Source organism: Pseudorca crassidens, chromosome 10 (genome assembly GCF_039906515.1).
Source record: "Pseudorca crassidens isolate mPseCra1 chromosome 10, mPseCra1.hap1, whole genome shotgun sequence".
NCBI lineage: Eukaryota > Metazoa > Chordata > Mammalia > Artiodactyla > Delphinidae > Pseudorca > Pseudorca crassidens.
In genome coordinates, this window is record NC_090305.1 from 36,927,501 (window position 1) to 36,953,838 (window position 26,338).

General features: G+C 40.6%; 1 protein-coding gene across 3 annotated transcripts in view; it reads right to left on the reverse strand.

Annotated features, from left to right (window-relative positions):
* The window catches only part of ZFAND3 (zinc finger AN1-type containing 3), a 323,831-nt gene that overhangs the window by 32,324 nt on the left and 265,169 nt on the right, over window positions 1-26,338 (reverse strand). For all 3 annotated transcript variants that reach the window (XM_067753108.1, XM_067753107.1, XM_067753109.1), the window contains one exon: window positions 23,874-23,939. In XM_067753108.1, coding sequence (XP_067609209.1) covers window positions 23,874-23,939 — 66 coding nt within the window. The remainder of the gene's footprint in view (window positions 1-23,873; window positions 23,940-26,338) is intronic.

Here is a 26,338-nt window from a genome sequence, read left to right on the forward strand (position 1 = left end):
TATAAGAAGCTTAAGGGCTTCCCTGGTGGTGCAGTGGTTAAGAATCCGCCTGCCAACACAGGGGACACGGATTTGATCCCTGGTCCGGGAAGATCCCACATGCCGCAGAGCAACTAAGCCCATGTGCCACAACTACTGATCCTGCAAGCCACAACTACTGAGCCCACGTGACACAATTACTGAAGCCTGCGTGCCTACAGCTCGTGCTGCGCAACAAGAGAAGCCACTGCAATGAGAAGCCCGCGCACCACAACAAAGAGTAGCCCCCGCTCGCCACAACTAGAGAAAGCCCGCAAACAGCAACGAAGACCCAATGCAGCCAAAAATAAAAAATAAAAGAAGCTTAAGCTGCTAAAACCTCTGTCCATGAAAAACACCACACTCTCACTGGAAAAACTGATAAAAGACACTTAAAAAAGAAAATCTGTTTTATAGGTACTTTCTCTCTTTCTCCTCAGGCATCCTTTCAGTGTGTGCAGGGATTAGATTCATCCTCTCTGGCTTCTTACTCTGTATGTCATAAAAGACTTCAAGAGAGAAAACTCCCTCATTATCCATTAAAATTTTGCTTCCACTTTATTTGGCTGGAATTTCCCCCTTCTTTCTTATTTTCCTAATGGTCCCACAACTATTTTGGAATATCACACCTGTTAAAAAGCTGTTACACAGGGCTTCCCTGGTGGCGCAGTGGTAGGGGACGCGGGTTCGTGACCCGGTCCGGGAGGATCCCGCATGCCGTGGAGTGGCTGCGCCCGTGGGCCGTGGCCGCTGGGCCTGTGTGTCTGGAGCCTGTGCTCCGCAACGGGGGAGGCCACAGCAGTGAGGGGCCCGCGTACCGCAAAAAAAAAAAAGCTGTCACACAGAGAAAGAAGTTCAACTCTTTGGAAGAGGCCGATTATTAAAATTTTGTGGAAAATGCCTTCATTTTCATTTGATATGTAATACAAAGATGAATCTACTTTGAAATACTCCTAGGATGCCACGTATTAGATGATAACCATTTTAAAGGTCAGGTGTTCTCAAACTGCCAGGCAGTACTGTTGTGAAGCCCGAATCCCTCTCTTCTCCTTCCATCTCCACCCCCATCCCTCCAGGTTATTTCCTCTGGCTTGCTCCTTTTCTTGAGGGTGGTCTCCTCCATCACAACCTCAAGACAGCAGACCTCTGACTCTTCCTCCCTGCTGGCAACACAAGATCGGGAGACCTGGGGTGGCCAATCAGTAGAACCAATTATCTTGGGAGCACACCTGAACTTTTGGGGTCTCTGTCCTCAGTATGCTCAAAAGACATAAAGCATCAGAAATCTTGCGAGTAATTTTATCATCTAACTGTCTGACTTTGATCTTCACAACAGCAATGCAAAGCTGCTTCAGTAGGGACATTTTTTGATTGGAAGACAGCTTAAAGAGTAGCAGAAAATGCATAAGTCATGAGCCATAATTTGTACCCTTCATGAAATGAGCACCCATACATCCCAAAGACATGTTTTAAAGACTGGAATCAGATTTCTCACTTCCTCATAGCCCATCTTTCCCTCTGATTCCCGCTGGACAAGAAGCTGAAAGCTGATTTTGGTGGTACACACTGACACCCAAAAAAAAAAAAAAGCAATTATGAATTAATCAAAGGATCAAGTTAAGAGAAGCTAATGGGCTGTGGGGAGAACAGCTCTCCATTAAATAAAATCATCTTAAATGAAATCATGGCATCAGAGCCCAACAATTCTAAAGGAAGGGGTTTCTCTCAATTTTTCTTTCTTTCTAATCTGTCTGCCTTTTATTTCTTTTTCTTGCCTATTGTTAGCTAGGCTTTCTAGTATGATACTGAATAGGAGAGTTGAGAGAGGACATTTTTGCCTTTTTCTCAACCCCAAGAGGAAAGTATTCAGTCTTCACCCAACTTTTTATTTTGAAAAATTTCAAAACTATAGAAAAGTTCAAAGAATAGTACAATTAATACCTGTGTACAATCCAGTCAGATTCAACAAGTGTTAACGAACTATCTGTCACACTGCTTTCTCTCTCCCACCCCAAACCATCTGAAAATAAGTTGCAAACATCAAAATACTTCATATATACACATTTAACAATAAGGGCATTTCCTTACATGACTAAAAATCATACCTAAGAAAATTAAGAATAATGCTCCAATGTCATCTAACATTCGGTCCATATCCAAATTATCTCCATTGTTTTCAATGTTTACCTTCATAGTTTCAAAGGCATGTCCAATCAAGTTGCATGTGTTACATTTGGACCTTACGTCTAAATCTCTTTTTAATCCAAAACAGCATATACTCTCAAACCATATATTCGTTCATTCATTCAAATGACATGGACTTCTGGATAGTCCTGGTTAGTTTTCCTGTGGAATATACCACCATCCGGGATTGACTGATTCTTTCTCCCTCTCTTTTCTATTTATCTCTCTATTTTTAATGGCATCATTTACTTGTAAGGAAGGAGATTTTTTAACTGTACACCTCCTCTGTTTCATATTCAAGACCAGCAATTAAACTTCCAGCAAGCCCCTGACAAACCCACATGATTGGAGGGCTGGCACAAGTAAGGGCAGGTGAAGAAGGGCAAGCACTGTGTAATCAGCTCAGTTCCCATACCACCTTGGCAGTGGGGGAAGGAATGTTCTTCCTCTAACTTCCCCCACTGCACACCTGCCGTACAGGACATCAGGATATAGTTCATCTGTGCCTTGGCAAGGAAAGGATACTTAGGTGAACGTTAGGAGAGGAGCTAGCTGTCAGTGTTTTAGCCCATGATTTCTTAAAGTCTGATGGCACTGCCTGTGACTGAAGTTGGTCCCAGAAGGCCACAAGTCACTTCTCTAAATATCTCCTTTCCAATAGCTTCCTGGCCTTTTTCTTTTTTTTTTTTTTTGCGGTGCGCAGGCCTCTCACTGTTGTGGCCTCTCCCGTCGCGGAGCACAGGCTCCGGACGCGCAGGCTCAGTGGCCATGGCTCACGGGCCCAGCCGCTCCGTGGCATGTGGGATCTTCCCGGACCAGGGCACGAATCCATGTCCCCTGCATCAGCAGGGGGACTCTCAATCACTGCGCCACCAGGGAAGCCCTTCCTGGCCTTTTTCTGATTGCCCTTCCCCTCCTGATGGACTCTACACTGTTGCTAACTGTTCCTATAAGATATCCCTTTCATTGCTGATCACTCAACTCTCTAAACCTAAGGAAAATTTTCATCAGAATAAAAGACATAAAGCAAAAGCCCAGGAAAGTTCACTTGCAATAATAATCACAATCTCATTAAGTAAAATAAGATTCTCAGTTTATTTGATCTAATTTATGTACGTCTCCAGATTAATGACCACTCTGTTCAGGGCCCAGACAACAGTCAATATTTTATTAATTATTTATCAAGTGCCTACTGTGTGCCAGGCACTGGGCTTTAAACTAGCAAATCAGAACTACATATGGCAATGATCTCTCCTCTCAAGGAGGCCACATTCCAGGAAAGATATAAACAAACAAACCTACAGCATATTAATATATGAAGAGACTATGAACATAAAATGTGGAAGTGATAAATTCTGTTAAGGGGGTGATTAAGAAGCAGAAGAGGGAAAGGTCGAAAAGGTACCTCTTAGGGCTTCCCTGGTGGCACAGTGGTTAAGAATCCACCTGGGGGCTTCCCTGGTGGCACAGTGGTTAAGAATCCACCTGGGGGCTTCCCTGGTGGCACAGTGGTTGAGAGTCTGCCTGCCGATGCAGGGGACATGGGTTCGTGCCCCGGTCCGGGAAGATCCCACATGCCGGGGAGCGGCTGGGCCCGTGAGCCATGGCCGCTGAGCCTGTGCGTCCAGAGCCTGTGCTCTGCAACAGGAGAGGCCACAACAGTGAGAGGCCCGCGTAACACAAAAAAAAAAAAAAAAAAAAAAAAAAGAATCCACCTGCCAATGCAGGGGACACGGGTTCGAGCCCTGGTCCGGGAAGATCCCACACGCCACGGAGCAACTAAACCCATGCGCCACAACTACTGAGCCTGCCCTCTAGAGCCCATGAGCCACAACTACTGAAGCCCACGCACCTAGAGCCCGTGCTCCACAACAAGAGAAGCCACCACGATGAGAAGCCCGCGCACCGCAACGCAGAGTAGTCCCCGCTCACCGCAACTAGAGAAAGCCCACATGCAGCAATGAAGACCCAACGCAGCCAAAAATAAAATAAAAATTTTTTTTAAAAGGTACCTCTTGAACTTAAGAACTATACTGGATACATATAAACAGGTGATTTTTAGCTCACATCTGTCATCCTCGCATTGTTTTCTGTTAGCCCTTCTTTTCAAAATACCATTTGTATAAAAGTTGTTGCTCATCTACCTTCTACCTCATCTCTTTACCAACAATCATATCAATTAGTAGGCCCTTTCACAGTCTGGGGAGCAAAGCTACATGGAGAACACCTGATTGATGGGTTTTCAGGGAAACAAAGCTGTTTTATATCTTTCTCCTCTCTTTGACGCCAACTGGTTCAATGGGCGGGGGCGGGGTGTTCATGAACACCTCACCAAAATGTCAATGGCCAGGTTAGTTCTCCTTCCATCACGTTTATTAATCTTACTACTGGTCTGTCGGTCTGATCAGACACATACATGACACTAACTGCCAATTTTTCTCTATCAGGAATCTTTCAAGCCCATTTTCCTCTTCTTATTAAATGATTTACTCTGAGATAATTGTAGGTTCAAATGGAGCTATAAGAAATAATACAGAGAAATCCCATGCACCCCCTCACTCAGTTTTCCCCAATGGTAACATCTTGCAAAAGTCTAGTACAATATCACAACCAGGATGCTAATGTCGGTACAGTTAAGCTACAGAACATTTCCATCGCCACAAGGATTCCTCGTGTTGCCCTTTTACAGCCATGCCTACTTCCGTCTCCCCCTCCCCCACCTTGCTCCCTGGCAAACACTAATCTGTCCTCAATTTCTAAAATTTTGTCATTTCAAGAATGTCATTTATACGGTCATACATGGACTTATAGATGAAATCATATGGTATGTAAACTTTTGTCCAAGCTTATTTTTAAGGTCACTTATCACAATAGGTAGATATGCCACAAGAGATTCCTTAAGTTACGCTTCAGTAATAATTACGATAATAACCACTAACACAAAGCACTTATCCTGTACCAGCACTTTTTTTGGGGGGGGGGGGCGTGTAGGCGGGCCTCTCACTGTTGTGGCCTCTCCTGTTGCGGAGCACAGGCTCCTGTCTCTAATTGTAATTACACTTCAAGACTCTACTTCTGCTCTTCCATGAGGGTACCTTACTGTGAAGATGAATTTCTGCTACTTTGTATGTATCCAAAGACCCCACTGCCTCTGGGTTGAGGGTGAGGACAGATACTGGGCCAAGTGTGAGGATGAAAAGCAGCACCCCTCCCACTTATGATCTCCTTAGCCAAACATGGTGGTGCAATTTCTCTAAACTACATCTCTGTTGAATAACCCTGTTTGTCCTCTGCTCTTAGAATATGATTTATAAGACTCCTCATACCATTTTCTTCCTATTCCTGTTAACTCTCTGAATATCTCTGGATTGTAGTCACAGTATTTTACTTATATGAAGTCAGCTTTATTTTTTTCTCTCATGTTATTTAAAAAAATCTGTCCACAGATGTTTCTTTATTGATTATTTGTAGGATGATAACTTTTCCCCCAGTAGCAAAGGAAAAGGTCTCTTTAAAAAGGCACAGGTGAGGGTGATTACCCCATAAACCACGCCTGGGTTCATCTGAAAAACTGTGGCCACTATCCCTGTTTGTGAAGTGCCATTCCTACTGCACTGTTTACTTAAAAGGTATCACCAGGAGCTAAATTCTACAGAGGGGTGGCTGGTCAGCAGAACGTGTCAGACTAGCAATACAGTAGTCATCCTTTGTAGCTGGTACTGGCCTGGCACCACCTCCTTGTTTTAGCTTCTCCATTAGCAAGACCTGTCCTGCCTGCCCAACTAAACCATATTACTTTCCCCATAGATTTTTCAGTTACTCATTGTAACTGAAAAATTTTCCCTCAATAGATAATCTTTCCTTTTTATAACCTGTTTGGGTATTTTACAGTTCAACAACATTACAATTCATTGATTTTTAAAAATATTACATTTATAGCATCAGTAGCGTACAGAATAAGGTAGTATCACTACTGAGGTGAGACAAACAAAGGGAGAGCAAGATGAAGAAACCCAAGAGAAATATGTACTTCTCAAAGGCCACATGCCTTCGTGTTCGGTGACCACAAAACACGCTCTATGACCACAAGGATTCCAAGACTCTCAGTGCTAAGACTGGTCTTGAACTTCTGTTCTACTACCTTTTCCAGTATTTCCAGAAAACTAGTAAGATCAGCCACGCTTTACTTTCATTTACCCAAAGAAAGGGAAATTTGAGAGAATCCATGAAGTATCTATATAACGAGACTTATTTTCATATTAACTGGGTCTAAGGCAGGCAATACTATTTTCATTTAGTTTCTTAGAACACTCATTCATTTATACGCTACACTGACTAAAAAGTATGTAATAAGTCTACTTTGTAGTTACATGAAACCTAGATTTTTCAAATTATGCCTTACAAAACTATACAACTGTTTTGAGCAGCTGGGCAGTACTTGTGACTATAGTCACTTCTTCCTACTGGTGACATATTTAAAGAAGCCAGGAGGAAGGAACAGGCCAGAAGCCTTCAAATAATGTTGTACCCTCATATCTTGGTCTCCAAAGCCAATGACTTGCCCAAGGGTTAATCTGATTTGACCCTGGGTCTTTTTGCCAGGACGACTGAAAAATAGGTGTCCTTTATGGAAAACAAGAGTATGGGGGTAGGGTGAGGACATGGGTAAAGAAGAATGAGACATTAATTCTGACTTTTTGTTAAAAACATACAGACGAAAAGTCAAATATTCCCACACAAATCATCTCACCCCTATGAAGCTTATAATTGTTTTGTCTGCCTGACTTATAAATGCAAGCCTCTAGGGGCAGGAACAGAATCGGCCGCGTTTAGTACTCCACTGGTACTCAACAACAAAATAATAATAATAATGAAAAAGAATATCTCTATAACAGAGGACAAGTTCCTAATGACGGTAATCTTGCAATGAGAGATTGTCACCTGTGGGCTGTGCTCCAGATTTAATGTAAGGGGGGGGGAAATGTTTGAACATTTATATTTTGCTATTTTTAAAAAAATCAGCTTGAATGCATAACTAAGTAGATGCTAAAATAGCTGATTTGTTTTTAAACTATTTTTGTTTCTAATTTAGCATCAACTTAATTCAGTTCCTCTCTCTACCTATCACTTAGTTTCTTCCACCCAAGATTTAGTCTTTTGACTCATTACTCCCAGGGTAAATCCTTAAGCTTATAAATAAACACATCTGTGCCTCATTTTAACTCTTTCCGATGTGAGGCTAAATGAACCTAAAGTTAGAACTTAACATGATGATAAAGAGTGCCCAGTGAAAGCCTTGTCCCGGCCCCTCCCACCGCCCCCAAATGAGTAGGCTTTCATTACTCAGGGGTGTATCAGTGTTGATGTAGATACTACCAAGTGTGTAGGGGGTTGAAGAAAGCTGCCTTAAGAAAATGGCTTATGAAGGAAAGCGAAATAACCCCATTTGTAAAATGAGCCGCTGGAAAATCAGAGGCGAGAAACTCTACATAAAATTATTATGAAGATTTATCTTTAGTCCATATTTGAAACATGAGAGGAACAAGCATCTAGCATTTCAACCTCAATTCAACCAACTTTGCTCAACACTCTTCACTTACAGAATTATGATTTATCAAGATGTCCACACTATGAACCATACTAAAAAAAATCAACTATTATTTTATCAGTGTTAACTTCCCAACTTTGAAAACTGTACTGTAGCTACATGAGACAATACCTTGATTTTAAGAATTACACACTGAAGTTTTAGTATAAAAAGGTAATTACTGAAGTGGTTAGGGCTGTGGCTATAACACACACACACACATGCGCGCGCGCGGGCATGCACGGAGGGGGGTGAATAGAGAGGAGAATAAAGAAAGTCAATGTGGTAAAATGTTAACATTTGGGGAATCTGGGTGGGGGAGTTCCTGAGAATTATCTTCTCGTAAAATTTCTGTAAGTCCGAAACTGTTAAAAAAAGCAACAACCACTATATCCCAGAGTAGCCATACTGTCTTTTCTTAAGGCAGCTTTCTTCATACTTAGAGATGACTGGCTAGAGTGCCTGCTGAATTCCTTCCCAGAAATGTTGATACTGCTTAGGTCTGATGGGAAAGTGCATGACCAAACAATTGTAGCAGGTAATCAACAGTAAGGTCAAAGCTCATGCTTCTCCAGGTTTGTAGTTAAGTCAACACTTATCTGTAAGTACACTTTAATGATTAGTCACAGACTTGTACCTGTCACTCTCTTAGTCTATACTTCCTCCAATTCCAATAAGGATCCATTTTAAATTGTATCAATTACTGCAACAGCTGTTCCAGGAAGGATGATGACCAAGACCTTAAGATGTGATTTTAATCTTTTAGAAATGGATTTATCAACAGGAAGCCAAAGAAAAAGTAGTTCTGAACCCTTGTCAGTTACAGGAACTATCAGTTAATGCCAAGCTGGAAAACAGACTGCTGCAGCTAACACTTCCCCTTCAAATCAGTACTACACAACCACCCGACCGCCCCCACCCCAGCACAACTTTCTTTTAAAAGCGACCCTGTATATTTGAACACATAATTCAAGCTGTAATGTAATAACATCTTTGGAGAAGAGTTCTTCAACTTTCTCTAGAAACAAAGAAGCAGTGCCCAAAATACTTTTTTTGCAAGTAAAGTCTGGCCCACATTCAAGGTAAAAATCTTAAAGATTGTCTCCTGTATTCTTTCTTTATCCCTTGCTAAAGTAACAGAAAAGCTAATCTGAGTTAAATGCCCTGTTTTCTTGCTTATATATGTATACATTTTTAATAAGTTTTGAAAGGGTGGATGGATGTGGGAAATGCATAGCATGTAACTAATTCCTCCGTCCATTAAGCTAATAGAGATGTGGTTTATTTAAAATTCTGAGTTGTGGTTCTGCTATTTGGGAATGGCTTTCTGAAACTCTGTGGGTGGATACTGGTAATGAAACAGAGAATTCAGAACGGCAGGGCGCATAGGGCCAAATAAGCTTTTATAGCAGAGTGTGTGTATGCACTAAAAATAATTGTACATATGTAGTGGGAGGCTGGTTAACTGAGCCCACAGAGGCACTTGGCTGTTCAGATAACTAATCACAATATGAAGTCTCCCATGACAGGAATGTTTCCGAGGTTAAACTGTCTGATTTTTAATCATAAAGAAGTAAATTTATTGGCTAAAGTTCTCTCATGTTGTTAAGATGCAACAGCCAGTCTTTTTTTTTTATTTTATTTTTTTGCAGTACGTGGGCTTCTCACTGTTGTGGCCTCTCCCATTGCAGAGCACAGGCTCCAGATGCACAGGCTCCGGACGCACAGGCTCAGTGGCCATGGCTCACGGGCCCAGCCGCTCAGCGGCATGTGGGATCTTCCCAGACTGGGGCACGAACCCGTGTCCCCTGCATCAGCAGGCGGACTCTCAACCACTGCGCCACCAGGGAAGCCCACAGCCAGTCTTTTTATCAAGATTTTAACTACAAGAAAACTATCAGCCCTCTGCGGCTCCTAAATTGTGATTTGCCTCAGAAAGAAGGAGTTTTCAATTACATGTATAAAAACTTAGAGAAGAGCTCAGAAAATAAGAGTACTTATTGGTTTTTTTTGGAAAGTAAGGTTGTGAAATTTCTGTAAGAATTACTTTATACCAATACATACAGTAAAATTTTACTTTTAAAACAAGGCCTAGAAACAAAAAAGAAGTTTGATTTACCCGTTCTGATGCCCAGTTTTCTTAAGAAGGGGTTTTCTGGGCTTTCTGTCATTACCACCCTCATCTGTTCAAACAGGGCTGCTAACTGCCCCTGACTCCACTATCCTTCACTTCTTCCTTTCCAGGTCTGCACTCGCCAATCTGCTTGGCCTCGGGCCCTCATTACCAATTTCTGATTCCACCTCTTTTTCCAACCAGATCATGTGAGTTATGTGAGTTCTTTCTCACTTTCCTCCACACTCCCTCAAACTCCTCTTTACCTTCCTTTCATTCAGACCATCAGGTACATTCTGTCCACGTCTCGATTACCTACTGAGCATTTATCAGGCACTACGTACTTTAAATAGATTATTTCATTTCCCTCAACAACTCAATAGCTGGGTCTGTTATTTTACAGAAGAGAAAATCAACGCTCATAGAGAGGTACAATTATTCTTCCAGTTATATGGTTGGTAAAAGGGGGCACTGGAATGTGAACCCAGGTGGTCTGCCTCTAGAGGCCCCCATTCTCAACCATGAACACATATATCTCCCTTCCCTTCAGGATTAGGGGCTTTACCTTGGGTACAATCCTATCCCCTAGATTTCCAAAGAACCACGTACTACTGAGGCTACCCTTTCCTTCTGTCTTCCACCGATGATTAAATCAGGAAGCACAATCCTGACTTTGTCCCAGATAACTTTTAGTTCAAGAGGATTAAACACATTTTCCTCTGATCCCAACCCCCAGACCCAACTGAAATAAAAGCACAAAAATAACAAGAATGAACCCACTGCAATAAATATAATTGTGTGTTTAACATAATCAGCAAGAGATTTTAAACAAATCTCTAGACGGTGGTAGCAACGGGAGTGGGTTAATGCTGAAACTTGGTGACTGCAGAGGTGGTAGCTGCTGCGTACAAAGGAAAAGTCTTAAGAGAAGCAGAATGAGAAGCAGGGCAGAAAGCAGGGGATGCACTGAAAACACTTTTGTTTCTTTCTTTCTTTTTTGTAAAACAACTATACTGGTTTTGGCAGCAGGCCATATTTACCTGGCAGAAATCTGGACAGCTCCTGTCTAGAGAAACTGAATGACCTGCCTAGGCAAAGCCATTTCTATGGTTCCTCAAAGTCCAGTCTTCCTCCTCCATCAGGTTCTTAACTTCCTCACAACGACCCTGCCAGTTAACACCTCGTCCCCACTCCATTCCACACAGAGCCCCAGTAAAAATTCCCATTCAAGAAACAGGCATGGTAGAAACCCTGCCCACCCATCTAGGCCTTTTCTCTTAAAAGTCAACAGAGGGATTTCCCTGGTGGCACAGTGGTTGAGAATCTGCCTGCCAATGCAGGGGACACAGGTTCGAGCCCTGGTCCAGGAACATCCCACATGCTGCAGACCAACTAAGCCCGTGCGCCACAACTACTGAGCTTGCGCTCTAGAGCCCGTGAGCCACAACTACTGAAGCCCGCATGCCTAGAGCCCGTGCTCCCAACAAGAGAAGCCACCGCACCACAATGAAGAGTAGCCCCCACTCACCACAGCTAGAGAAAGCCCGCGCACAGCAACAAAGACCCAACGCAGCCAAAAATAAGTGTGTGTGTATATATATATATATATATATATATATATATACACACACACACATACATAAAGTCAACAGAAAACCAAGTTTCACCAGGCAAATGAGGAGAACCTGAAGCATGAAGTAAAAGACAAAGATAAATAGGAAAATTGGCCTCAAAGCAATCACAGAGAACTCAGCAAACAGAAGGGCACAAGTCTAACCACTAATTAATACAGTCAGAAGATATTACTATATGGGAATTCCCTGGCAGTCCAGTGGTTAAGACTCCGCGCTTCCACCGCAGGGGGCTCAGGTTCGATCCCTGGTTGGGGAACTAAGATCCCACATGCCACATGGTGCAGCGCAGCCACAACAGACAGAGAGACAGAGAGAGAGACAGACAGACAGGGCTTAAAAAAAGAAGATATTACTATATGATAGTAATTCTTATTATATCCATAAGCAAGAATAGGATACTATGAAAAAAAAACCTTCAGAGAACCAGAGCAAGCGCATTGAAAGCTTGATTGTTGAAATGCAATCAAAAGAAAAACTGAGATAAAGTCAACAGAATCACCCAGAACACAGAGAGGAGATGGAGACTATAAGAAAGGAGGTTAAGATCACCAATCTAGCAGGTCCAACATCTATATTATGAGTCCCAGAAGAGAAGAGAACCATTGGGTTGGGGAATATCAAAGACAGTCTGCAGCTCCATGAAGGAGTACGTCAGTCTTCAGATCTTAGGGCCTAGCAAGTATCCAGCATCTTGAATGGGGAAAAAAAAGGATGACCAGCAGATACTTACTACAAATTTTGGAACACCAAGAATAAAAACATGATCCTAACAGTTCTCGAGGTGGAAAAATCCTAGCTATACTACTTAGCATCAGTGTCATCTGACTTCTCAGCAATAACATGAAATGTTAGAAGACAACGGAGCAATGATTTTATCCAAGAATCTATACTTAATCAAACTTTCCATTAAGCTGGGGACAGAAGAGACATTTTCAGATATGCAAGAATCCCAATACTCTTTCTCTTAGGAACTTACTTCGGCGTTGTATTTCAAAAAATGAGGGAATAAAAGAGAACAGTAAAGGGAAATTCTGAGGTGACAAAATAGGCTTATAAAACATCTAGTCTAGACTGAGGCAGAAAGATGGTGGGCTCCAGGAGGGAGGTCTTGAGTGAAAGGTATAAATACAGGTTAGAAAAAAAGAAAGGCAAGTATAAGTTCCAAGAAAAAAAAAACTGTATTAAAAAAATTACGATCCAAATATAAAGCAAACTAAAATGTGGCATGATTTTTGAGCAACTGATGGAATATGACAACAACAAAATCTGATTTGGCTTTGACGTAAGAACATTCTCCTTACAGGCCCAGGAACTGTGACATTAGACCCACAGAAAAAGCAATTTATTCCTATCATATAACTTGGCCTCCTGGCAGGGAACAACATTTACAGTCATAATAATACAAATGTCATTTATTGGCTTTCAATTTAAAAAAACCACCTATGGACATAACAAGGAAGATTTGCTTGTGGCTATAGGCCAAAAATAAATAGTTAACAACTGTGACAATATAAAAAGTGTAAGTGTAGCTGACAGGAGGTATGATAAGGTAGTACCTCTTATCACAGGTACTAATATCCTCATTAAGAGATGGTGCTGAAAATTGATGGATTAAGAAAGAAAAGGATGAAAACAAATAACATACATTTCAAGTGCTGGGATGAGGAACTGTGTGAGCTAAATCTTCATGTTTCAAACCAGTTGACATCTCAAAAAGCACGAATATAAGCATTTTTTCTTTCTTCCACAGTTAGTAAAAAGGTAACGTAAAGAGTGAAACTACTAAAACAAAAACTGTCAAGAGAGAGATGCTGTTCAGTTTTGTGGGGTGGGACCATCTCTACATTATCTTTCTCTTATAAACTATTCTGGGTTATGATGTGCTACCATGTGTTACTTTTGTAAAAATGAAAACATATAATTAAAAAAAGAAATGAGTACCACTTATTCTCTTCATGCTTTTCTTCTGGGTTAAATATAGTAGCCAGAGAAAGTCTCACTTTGGCCCAACATAAATTTAAACTATTTAATGACAGTTTGGATTAGCTACTATTTAGAAATCCTATTTTCCTCCCTCAGTCCACAGTAGTTCTCAGTTCTCTGCTGCTGATAGCTGTATGATCTGTTTATTCAGAAAATGATGACCTTCAAGGATGAACTCCGTAGTGCATCTTGTCTCAGCTAACTGTCTATATATTAAAAGAGAAAACCTATTTATCTATATCTGTATCTCTTCGCTTATACTGTAGGAGGAAACTAATGCTTCTGGGTTTCTGCCTCTAAAGAATCTTGCTTGTGCACCTTTTCTATTCCTCCTCTAATATTTTCCACTTCTTTCCCTCCTTTTTGTACTTTCCCTTTGTATCTTAACAAGGGTAAAATATTTCCCTATCTTAACCACTTCTGCATCAAGAAATGCCTGATCCTGATTCTCCCTCCAACCACCACTATTTATTGGTTTTTAATGGCCCAACTAACTCCTTAACTGAATGACTTGTCTGCTGCCTTTATTTCCTTGTTATCAAATACCTCTTTAATGACCTCCCATCAGGCTTTGGTTTCCCACCATATGACTATGACACTAACTTCTTTCAGGTTTTCCAATGATCTTCTGCTACCCATAGACAACAGCTTTCCTTAGTCCTCATATTTCCTGGCCCCTCTTCTCATAAATCTTTCATGATGCTGTATGAAGTTTTCTCCCTTCTTTAGCTTCCTTAACTGACTGGCTCCTCTTCTCTTTCCCAGCCCCCTAAGTACAACCCTTAGCCCCTTGTTCTTCTGTTTTCATTCCCTTACCCACTTGCACACCTTTCATCACTGCTTCAAGATCGATGATTCCCAAACTAGGTCTGTATTTTTAACTTTCTACAGGACAATCTACAACAATGTACAATCTAGCTCATCAAAAACTGAAAATACAGGGCTTCCCTAGTGGTGCAGTGGTTGGGAGTCTGCCCGCCGATGCAGGGGACGCGGGTTCGTGCCGCGGTCTGGGAGGATCCCACACGCCGCAGAGCAGCTGGGCCTGTGAGCCGTGGCCGCTGGGCCTGCGCGTCCGGAGCCTGTGCTCTGCGGCGGGAGAGGCCACAGCAGTGAGAGGCCCGCGTACCGCAAAAAAAAAAAAAAACAAAACTGAAAATACATTCAACGAGTTTTTCTTCCCATTCCCTCCCTGCCATCAGTCACATCTTTCTTCCCTCAGTTCCCCAAGTTTATAAACTTTGCATGCTTTCTTCAGCCAACTCTAATCAGTCATCAAATCCTGTTATTATTATTTTAAAACATTTTTCTCAGTTATCTTTATTCCTCCATTCCACTGGCCACTACCACAGAGCACTCTGAATGAACTGGTTCTTTGGTAAGTCAAATATTAATTTGCACAAGGAAAAAAACCTATCCATATAACCCAGTGGCCAGACATTTTACACAATGAAGGACTCCTGTCACATTAATTCTTGGTTTATCTGGTTTGTAACACTGAGATTATAATCTATCAGGCTTGTTAAAAATAATTTAAGGCATCAAAGAACTCTACAGAAAAATGACAATTTCTCTAACAGCAGGAGGTCTCCTGGTAGATTAGTTTTGAAGGTACTGCATAAAGAGGTGTATTCACTTAAAGGCACAAGTGACAAACAGCAACCCCAGAATGCTCATAAACTCCGGGGATCAAACTGGTAAACCCTTTTAAAAGCATTCCTCTGCGGCTCTGCAAAGATTTCTCCTATCGCAAAGGTCTAATCACTGTGATTTAGTGAAGTTGAGTGATCAAAGTTCAACAGAGCTGTATCTCAATTTTCCCAAGTATTAGGTGCTTATCTGCTACTCAAAACCACTGCCAGGTTGTTTATCTGCAGTTTTCTGTTCACTGGAAAACATAACCCCCACTGCTGGACTTTCCCTCCACATTCCAGTAGCCCTCTATCACTTTAGGTTAGTCTAACACTAACCCTAACTCTAACTCTAACCCTAACCCTTGTACTAAGGCACTAAATTCTAAGCATTTCACCAAGAAGATAATTCTTTAAAAGAAAAAAAAAAAACACATTTGTATATTTTCTCTTAATAATTAGCATAATTTATCCTCCCTGTCTTTTTTTTTTTTTTGCGGTACGTGGGCCTCTCACTGTTGTGGCCTCTCCCGTTGCGGAGCACAGGCTCCAGACGCACAGGCTCAGCGGCCATGGTTCACGGGCCCAGCTGCTCCGCGTCATGTGGGATCCTCCCGGACCGGGGCATGAACCCGTGTCCCCTGCATCGGCAGGCGGACTCTCAACCACTGCTCCACCAGGGAAGCCCCCCCGTCCTCACTTTTAAAAATAAACATTAGTTACATTTCTTGCTCTCTAAAGCTGGAATTAGTTGTATTTATGTTTCTGTACTTATTCTGTCTCTTTATGGTATAAGCTCCCAGGGGCAAGATGCATGTTTAGCACTTCTTTTGCATGTTCCTACAGAATCTACTACAGGACTTTGTCACAGTAGTCTTTTAATAAAGTACTAGACTGGCTGACTAACTACAGTGTCTCCAGTTGTCCTATATTCCATGTAAGCAACCACTTCTGAAGGTGTGATCTATAACCACAACAGCAGGCAATACAATAAGATCACGGCTTTAATTGGCCATGATTATGAAATATTTCTGAAACTCTTCTCAACGGGGGTGCCTTAGAAGCAGACACAGGTATGAGGAATAAATGCCAGCCCACCTGCTGGCAGGAGAGGCAATGGGATGCCTCTGCAGATAGATGAGCAAGCAGGAAAATGGATAACACAACTTGTCTTGGAAGCAAGCAGCACGATGAGGCAGTAAAAACCCATCAGCATACATCATCCTATCACAGCCTAGTGTCATTCCCAGCCTCTATTAGCCCTCACTGCATCAGCGCAAGTCCCAGACACTTTATCCTGTTTATAATTGCTGATGAGCAGTAATAAGGGCTCCATGCCTCAGCTCCGTCCGTTCCACTTCAGCACACACCTATTAGGTAATAACTTTTATTTACAGCCTTGCCTGATGTGCTGTTCTATTAGTACAGCCAGGAACTGAGGAGGGCAGAAAAAAAAAAGTCTCCTTAATGGGCAGTATCATTGTGAGGCTCGGATGATTTATAATGCAGCTCTGTGGTTGTTCTATCCCGCTCCTGGTTAAGACTGCTTCAGGAAAGCCACATTTCTAACACGCTGCCCTCCAGCAGGCACACAAGTGCTATGGAGCAGAACCTGAAAGGCACCCCCCAAATCCACCCCCCAAAAAGTCCAAAAGTTTCAAAGGAGGAGAGGGGTATTAAATTCCCTTGATATCCTTTTTAAATAGTGTTGGCTCAGGCATTTTGCCCCAGTGGAGCAATAGAACAACTAATTAATGGAAGTTCAGGGCTTTTCTCCTTGGTAAGAGTGCAAGCTGTGATAAAATAAATGACCATAAAGGCAAAAAAACAGTTGTAACTGCATTCAAGGATCCAAGCAACCTGAATTTGCACAAAGCACGTGGACCACAAGCAGCTCAACACCAAAGCCTAGGACGGACAGACGGACACACACACACACACACACACAATAGCAACAAAGCTCATCACACTTCCTTTTTCTCTTTATACTGGAGTGCATTTTTATCCTTCAAGTGCAAAAATTCCCCTTGACAAGACTGGCACCCTGGCTTGATATTCATTTGTATCAGCCTTTTCTCAGAGGGGGAGCCATTGCTTTTCACAAGTTAAAACTCAACCAAGGCCTCTGAAACAAGCCTCTGACTTCAAGTTCAGCAAACTTACACATACAAGTCTAGCTGGCCTGTAACACAAACACAGGAATTGGTGGCAATGGGGCCTAACTCTCATTTAGGGGTACAAATGAAAAACAGTAAGCTTTCCTTAAACTTTTCTGAAATCTATACATCGTGTGAGGTGCTTTTAAACTTACCTGATATTATTTACATATTGAGTATCAAATCATCTTATTATAATGAGCCTTGCTACCTCATTCTATTCTTTAATATATGCAACAAATCAAGCACATTAAACTTTTTACCAAAAAAAACAAAACACCAAAAAAACCCCACAAGAAAAAGCATTTAGCAGATTATCTCCCTTCCCAGTTATCCACTCAATGGACAAAAACCACTGTCAGTAAACAATCACTGTGGCATACCATGATAACCTGTGGCTTTTTTCCTATGTCAAACATAGCAAGATGACACCTTCTAGCTTAGAGAAATTTTTGCAGTCTTGCCTAATATTTGGTATTCGTCCCCCACCCCAGGATTCAAGATGATGAGTGCACAAGGTAAAACATTTTTTTTAATACTTTTCCCCTTGCCGTGACAGTTTTAGTATGTTGATCTTTCTTCAGTGGTTACATTAAATACTAATAAAAATGACCACCTAGACAGGTGGGATAGGGAGGGTGGGAGGAGACGCAAGAGGGAGGAGATATGGAGATATATGTATATGTATAGCTGATTCACTTTGTTATAAAGCAGAAACTAACACACCACTGTAAAGCAATTATACTCCAATAAAGATGTTTTTAAAAATGCTAATAAAAAATGAAAGGTTTGTGTCTTCCCTAATATTCTCCTGATGGGAACTTGCATATTACATAAGTAGGTCAAATTTCTAATTTTCTATCTCAAATGCTGATATTGCAGACCTGAGGGAAAAGCTATACCTGAAGGACCAGAAAAAAAAGAAAGAAAAAAGAACTGAATTACATAGTTGACCTCACACCCAAAGCCACCTTCCTTCCTTTAAAGCGTCACAGAGTCCTTCTGAGAAGAGTTACCTACAGTGTATGATACTGACCAATACAGTCTATAGTCACTGACTCAACTCTCTGGGATTAAATGCACTGTTTCCATGAATACTGAATCTACCAGGAGATAAAACACACAACTGTAGGTATTTCTAAGATTTATAGGGCCACCTCTGATTTAACACTACCACCCTTTAGCTTCTGGATCAATTTAGAAGATCTTATATAAACCTCTTGGTAACATATCGACAATAAGACATTTCCCTTTAACTGGCATCTGAACACTGATGTGGAAAGTGTTTAGCACATCAATCTTCTCTGAACTCCCAGGTGAAAAGGAGTTTCTACTCTTGTCTTTGTAAGAACAGACAATAATATCATGAGTAGGCTGCCTGAGAGAAAAGGTTTTGGGGGAAAAAAAGGAAACAATGAACAATAACAGGCTATCTAGTTCATGTCACGGTTTATCACACTGAAATAGGTGACCCAAAAGGATAAACATGTGCTTTAGCAAAGAAAAGAAGAAAGAGGAGAGGGGAGGGGAGGAGAGATCAGGCAAGGGATATACAGTTAAAATGAATTAGCATGCTTCTTATAGAGTGGAAAGACAATACTTTCTGGGAAAACCTGCCTTGATGTTTAATGGGACAGTTTCTAGTCCCATCTGCTTTCATCTTAGGCAATACTACAGCTCCCTTATGGCCCCACAAATGGTTATTTTACTTGCTATTCTACTAATTATAATCACATTTTTAACATACACACAGCATTTTAAAACCATCATTTTTCAAGTCTATCAGAGAGAATATTATTTACTCAACATATTTGCTGGAAGAAGAGTAAAAGTGAATATAAGATATAGTGGAGCAAAAGTCTGTTGACAGGACCACCTAGTCTGTAAACCTGTCTGTAACTTTTTTCTTATTTTAACTTCAGAAATGAAAGGACTATAAAATGAAAAAACAAACAAAAAAGGCATATAAGAGTGGTGAACTAGGGAAGGAGCAAATTCCTTTTTTTCATGTGCTAAAAAGTCAACCTTGATAAACTCAACCTAGGGCCTAGAGCTAAGAACTGGTTAATGCCCCACTTGGAAGGAGGAGGGTTCTTGGGTTGGTCACTGTCAAGGATTCTACTGGAGGGAGACTAAATTTTCCAAGGAAATTTAAGACAAGGAAGGCATGGTTCTATCTGCCTATTACAGCTTAAATTTTAAGGTTCATCAATGGCAAGCTCCAACAAATAAAATACAAAATAACATTTCTTTTGCTGTAACTCTACAAATTAAGTCTTACCAAAAAAAAAGATTACATAACATGTCTTTAAATAAGAAATCCTAAGAAAAGGCAACAAACCTCTTCCCCACAAGACACTTTAAACATAAAAATATGACCTCATGAAGGTATTCACCTAAGTATCCAAATACATTCCCCAAAAAGTTGACTAAAGGAGATGACTGCAGCTCAGATTACAAGTTTTGTTTAAGGTATAACTTGATAGTTAGAAAAGAGATGAAGGACAAAAGGGAATCTTCTGGTAGCTTGCTGCCAAGAAAGCGAGCTCTTTCCTTCACAATATACGTGTTCTTAGCAGGAATGTTGTGAGAATTAACAAGGGAACATGTGCAAAACATTCTGAGCTCTTTGAAAAAATGTAAGCGTTCTCTAGTAATCTGAAGGTGTGATATACTTTAACTCTCACATTCTAACCAAAAGCAACCTGGGACTTGGCAGTCTTTACTGACTGTAGATATCCCAGAGCACTACAAAGCCACAAACACCTGCACTTAATTTTTCTCTCTTAAATACCAAAATGATCAAGGTGCCATTATTTTTTTCCATCTAAAGATCACCGAGTTTAACTGTTAATGCTATGTGACTAAAAGCCAGCATCTAAAGAAAAGCCTTTCCCACCAAGCTCACAAACACGAACTGATCTTTCATTTGCCACTACTGCTGCCTTTTGCAATCTGCTTCTTAAGACTCACAGCTACCAAAGAACAATTTCTTAAAGGGTCCCCTCCCCTCTCTCACTTTTGATGGCTACAGACCCACCACTCTGCACTGCTGTCCACCTCTCCAAATTACAATACCCTCTGATAAAACAGTAGTCACCTGAGATACAAATAGAGACACTTATCAACCACTCAGGCTACATTCGTTCCTTGACTTATTAATAATGGATCTAATGCTAACCTTTAGATCTAATTTGCAAAGTACTAAAAAGAAAATGACCTGTGTACTGAAGAGGTCACTAACTTTTTTTAAGTGCACACTCCCATCTAAGACACTGGGTCATGTACGTTTAATATGTATTTGTATGTGTATTTGCTGATTTTAAACTATACATATGGGCTAATACATAATTATGAAATTAATCTGCGAAACAGAAATTTTAAAGGGCTGAGATAAAGAGCTTTTATGATTTTCTCTCCATACCTCACAGACTGTACCTTGTATGCCCTTCTTCAGAGACCGGTGACTTAAAGAACTTTATTCTAGCCTAAGTATCCTTTTTCTAGCACATATCATTATTAAGCTGGAGGCTGCTTTAGGTCCAAACTTATATGGATAGATTGGCTGGGAGGGAGTCAGTAAGATCTAATTCAGAGGGCTTTACTCTATGGCTCCTAAAAAATGACACCACTGTAAAATTTTTTTTAACATCTTTATTGGAGTATAATTGCTTTGCAATGGTGTGTTAAAGTAATTATTTACTATCAGCTGTGCCTGAAGCCCTGTGCTCTGGACGATCTCTAGGAGAGCTACTATCACTGTGTGCCTTGAGGTAGAAGCACCAGAGCATGTGTTAGAGGCATTAGTCCTATTCTTGAACAATCTAGACACCAAGAATACAGAAACACTTCAGCAATGTAACACTAAAAAGTGTTGATTCATAAGAAAAATGTTCAGAATCCCCACCATGGGCAACCTGCTGATTTTAGGACAGAGAGAAAGATGGAGACAAAGACAGTCAGCTTATGGTTCTCAAATCAAACCATTTAATTTACCTCTGAAAATCAGGCAGCTCTGTCCTCTAGAGTCGGGGCCATTATTTCAGGCTAACTGGAGGAGCCTGAGGGGGCCACTGACCGGCTACTTGAGAAGAAGTACAGCAAGCTGAACCTGATGACCTTTAATGTCCACAGTGAGAAATCTCAACCTTCCTTCAGGCTTTCTAGGAGATGACCTGCACATTGCATTAATTTCCTTCCAAGCCAGAAACTCTCAATCTTTTTCTAGTTAAGAGGGATGTATTCACCTAAAAGAAGGCCTGGAAATGTGTGACTGAGAGCTCAATGTCCCACTTATCATTTCATGTAAGGAGACTTTAAAACATTACCTTCAGTTCCTACTATAATACTGTCATGCAACAAAGAATGTGATCAACATAAAGCCAATTAATGAAACTAGGCATGGCAATGCATTCTGGTACTTCTAATCTAACTCCTTTCTGCCTAAAATACCGATTGATGTGTTACCAACACTATCTAATGACTGGCCACTGTATACACATAATCTTTAATGGTAAGACAATATAATAGCAGCTACCATTACTGAAGATCTATTATGCAAGCTTTACATGTATCATTTCTTTTCTTACATCAAGCTATGAGATTTATCACCTCATTTTACAGATGAAGAACAAATTTTGAGATATTTACTTAAAATCACATTTTGTAAGGGGTTAGGCTAGGATCTGAAACAAGACCTGCTTCTAGAATTCTGTTTCAAAAACTATGTCACTACCTGCTATAATTCCAAATCTGTGTTTCTCTTTCTCCACATTTCATTCAGTGATAGGCTTTGTACTGTCTGGTTAGGAGCATAAATAATTACGATAAAATATGATATGATAAGCAGTAATATGATGTAGTGAAAAGCAGGCTTTAGGATCTGAAGGATCTGTGTTCAAGTCTTGACTCTATTACTTACTAGTAATATTACCCCAGGAAATATATTTAAATTTCTGACTGCCTGTCTTGGTTAACTGTAAAAGAGGAATAACTATCTTGCAGAATTGTTCTGAAGATTAAATATGCATGTATGTAAAGTATACTGAATGGTGCCTGGTAATGTAGTAAGCATGCAATAAATGGTATTAGTATTTTTAAATACACAAGATAGCATGGGAACAGAAAGGATGAAACAGATCTGCCTAGAAGATGAAGGACACAAGTACATGATATTCAGGAGGGGTGCCTACTAGTTTCAGTGTCTAAGCTGAGCACACAAGTCTCTTTCCTAAGTCTCTCAGGACGACTCAATGCGCTCGAGGCTCACGCCTTGATGATACCTGAACATGTCAGTAGTGCTAACCATAAACCCTGTCCTGAGGGCCAAAACTGGAAGGAAAAAAGAAAGACCAAAGTAACCTGTGTGTGTGTGAAGCGTTGGACCTGTAATCAAAGGGCTCGAGTGTTTTTTTAGGCTTCTGGCTGGAGTGGGTAAGAAGATGGCTCTCGGACTTCCCTCTGGCTAAGCAGGACGGTCTGTCTCACCCCAGGGCACAGTTCTCTTCTGTCTCAATCAGGAACTCCCCAGTGGAGCTTGGGTACTGAGCACAGGTGGGATGGGAGCATGTCAGGACTATCTCACACAGCCCTGCCTCAAAACCGGTCATTTGGAACAAAAGAGTAAAATTAAAGTTCCTCAGAGTTCAATGCCTGGATGTTACTCTGAAACTGTGCAAGGACAGGCCTGTTTGAGGTTAACATCAAAACTATGAGTATTTAAAGGAGTTGAGGTTTCAGTGTAAGTCCGTACACAGAAGTAGTTTGTGCTATTTCTGCTGGGGAGTTAAAAGGACTTTTTAAGTTATGAAAAATACTTTGCGACCTTTAGAAAAACAAAATAATTATTTTGACTCTTTCAAATATAATTCTTAAGATACTCTAAATAGCAGGCAGCATTACTTAAAAAGGCAAATATTGTCGAAAATAAATTAAGCTACAGAGTAAGGGAGCAATGGGCATTATGAGTGCTCTTTAGAGAGCTACAAGATTCATGGCTTCATGCTTAATACAAATGTCACAGATGCACTAAGGTTTTTTGGGGGACTCCATGTATCTGAAAAGAATGATTTCAGCACACCCCATGGCTTTAGCACAAATGAAAGGAAATAATTTTCTAAAACTATTAGGACACTATACTAGTCAGTTAGCCTGATTATCTGTACTATAACTTCTTTTACCCTCCAGCCATCATTATTTAAATAATGTTTTTTTAGTAGGTCCACGACTTATACAAATTAGCCACATGCTAGAAACTGGGCAATGATTTGCATTTTCTGTATGGTTTAGGTCTTAATAACATTCTTCAGACATGGGGAAGTAGGTAAATTTTGATGTCCACCTTCTCGGTTCTAGCTGCCAGCATTAACTCAGTGAATCTGACCTCCAAGAGCATCACTCCGACCTCTACTCACACCCCACTCCCAATACTAAGCACATAATACATCACTTCACAAATCATGGAAGAAATTAGAGCGTACTCTGGCAAGGACACTGCATTAAAACCAGTAGCTAATGCCTGTGAATAATTCAGGTAAGAATGAATCCAGGTAAGAATGATGTACGTACCTGTACCACAGGATCTTTTGGTTGGTGTGATTAACGAGACATGAGCTGTATCTGTGCATGGCCCACCTGGAAACAGAAAGGCAGGTACATCAGTTAGGACATATCCTCCATATACCCAGAGCTCCTATATTGGATAAAGAGAAATCTAAAAAGGAAGGGATCAACCTGTAAATATGCATAAGGAGGGGTATTAGGAAAGATGAAGGTGGTGATGGTAGTGGTAGGTTAATTCTTAGTTCAGTAATTTAGTCTACAGGTCCATATTCTTTCTACATTATAACATGCTTTTCATAAAAAATAATCGAGTCTCACATAATGTTAAGACATTAAAGAAAAAAAATTTAACTAGAATTCTGATCTGGGTAAGAGTAAATTACCCATAAGTTTGGGGAAATGAGTTTTTCCACAGACAAATAAGCAGGAATACTCCTTCTCAGGCTTATCTCAGTGGTCACCCTACTTTTGAATTTATTGCAAAACTGGCCTTATTTAAAGTGGGGGTGACTCCCTGAAGAAGAAACAGCTTGTCAGAAGAAATAAGGATCACTGTAATATTTAAAGACAGCACTGCTGACTAAGGAAGAATATCTAGTTTAATTATAAAAATACGATACCAAGAGAGCCTTCACGCAATCTTTGTGGGCCCAGGGATCTGATAGATAGGTGTAATTCAAGAATATGCAAGAGGGGCTTCCCTGGTGGCGCAGTGGTTGAGCGTCCGCCTGCCGATGCAGGGGACCCAGGTTCGTGCCCTGGTCCGGGAAGATCCCACATGCCGCGGAGCGGCTGGGCCCGTGAGCCATGGCCACTGAGCCTGCGCGTCCGGAGCCTGTGCTCCACAACGGAAGAGGCCACAACAGTGAGAGGCCCGCGTACCGCAAAAAAAAAAAAAAAAAAAAAAAAGACACAGAGGAGAAATGGGAGGAAAACCAAGTAAGTGTGTTGTTAATGTCAAAGAGCACGTAGCAAATACCTACTATGTGCCACCACAGGTTAGTCTCATGCTCTGGTGCTTATAATCTTGTTAGAAAGACAAAATTTGTTTACTTAAACAAAGAACAATACATGATAGCAAAAAAGAGCTGGATGCGAAATGATCAACTGCCAAAGAATATGGAACAAGTAATAAATGCTAAATGTAATCAGGAGGAAGGATTACACTGGCCAGCATCACGTGGAAATACTTCTCAAGGATTTGAAAATGAGGCAAGAATAAATTAAAACTTAGAAAGACCAAAAGAACAGGGCATTTCAATTGAAAAATTTTCTACAAATGTCACATTCACCAGAGAAAGCTTAACATACTAAAATTCCAGAGGAGGCCCAAATGGGCACTGGCGACATAAACATAAGTAACGTGGAGAGACAATGAGCTGCAAGAAAACCTAATACAGACCCCACATCCTCGAAACCCTCTGGGCACTGGCTCTGTAGCTCCATAAAATGTTATAGCTTCTGCTTCCATGTGTGATTTTTTTGTCTTTTGTTTTTTTGTTGTTAAATGAATCATTCTTATTTCTGGGAACATAAGTAGTTAAGTCCTGCAACTATTCTTTATTTAGTGAGTAATCCTGGGTAAGTATCCTTAGTTTCTTTAACAAAAAAATGGGGATAGTTAAAATTGCCCATAAGCCACAGTGTTAATGAGATCATCTGTACAAAAAGACTTCATAAACTATAAAGCCTTATGTTATGTATCTTCACTTTCTCTCCCATGAGGTTTTATGCACCCAAGGGTCAAGACTCACTTTGTCATCTACTCTTGGGTCATGACTGTATGGACAAAGGGCACTTAATAGTGTTCAATAAGTGACCACCACAAGCCACTTGATTGAATCAGTAATGTACATTTTTTAAAAACCCTTTTTTACTGAGGTTTAACATAAAGAGAATGAAGTACTAGAATGAAGTGCACAAATCTTAAGTGTATACCTTGAAGGATTTTAACATATATATAATTGTGTAACAACCACCAGATAAAAATACTGGAACATTTCTGGAATCCAGAAAGTTCAAGGGTACATTTTTAAAAAGATTCCCAAATCTTGACTTTGGAAATTTGGATGCAATAGGCTGGGGTGCGCATAGGAAGAGAGTAGTGTACATTTTTAAACCAGCTGAGCACGATGTACATTAAGAGCCCAGTTAGTTCCAATCTCTGGAATCACTTAACTCCCAGCTCAATATATGGCGAAGACCACTGAGCTCACACAACATCGTGAGCCACACAAAACACAAGCATCAATAACAGCTTAACTAGCAGAATATTTTTTTAAAGGACGTAAAATAATTCAATCAGTAAAATTATAAGAGCAGAGAGAAACTGGTTAAATCAAAACCCCTAAAGAAATTTGGCTGGGACTCATGAATTAACACTCCCATGTTTACAAATGCAATCTTTACCTCATTTGTAGGTTGAAAGTTTTATCTTTTTGAAAATTCCTAATGAATGAATTTCTGTAGGT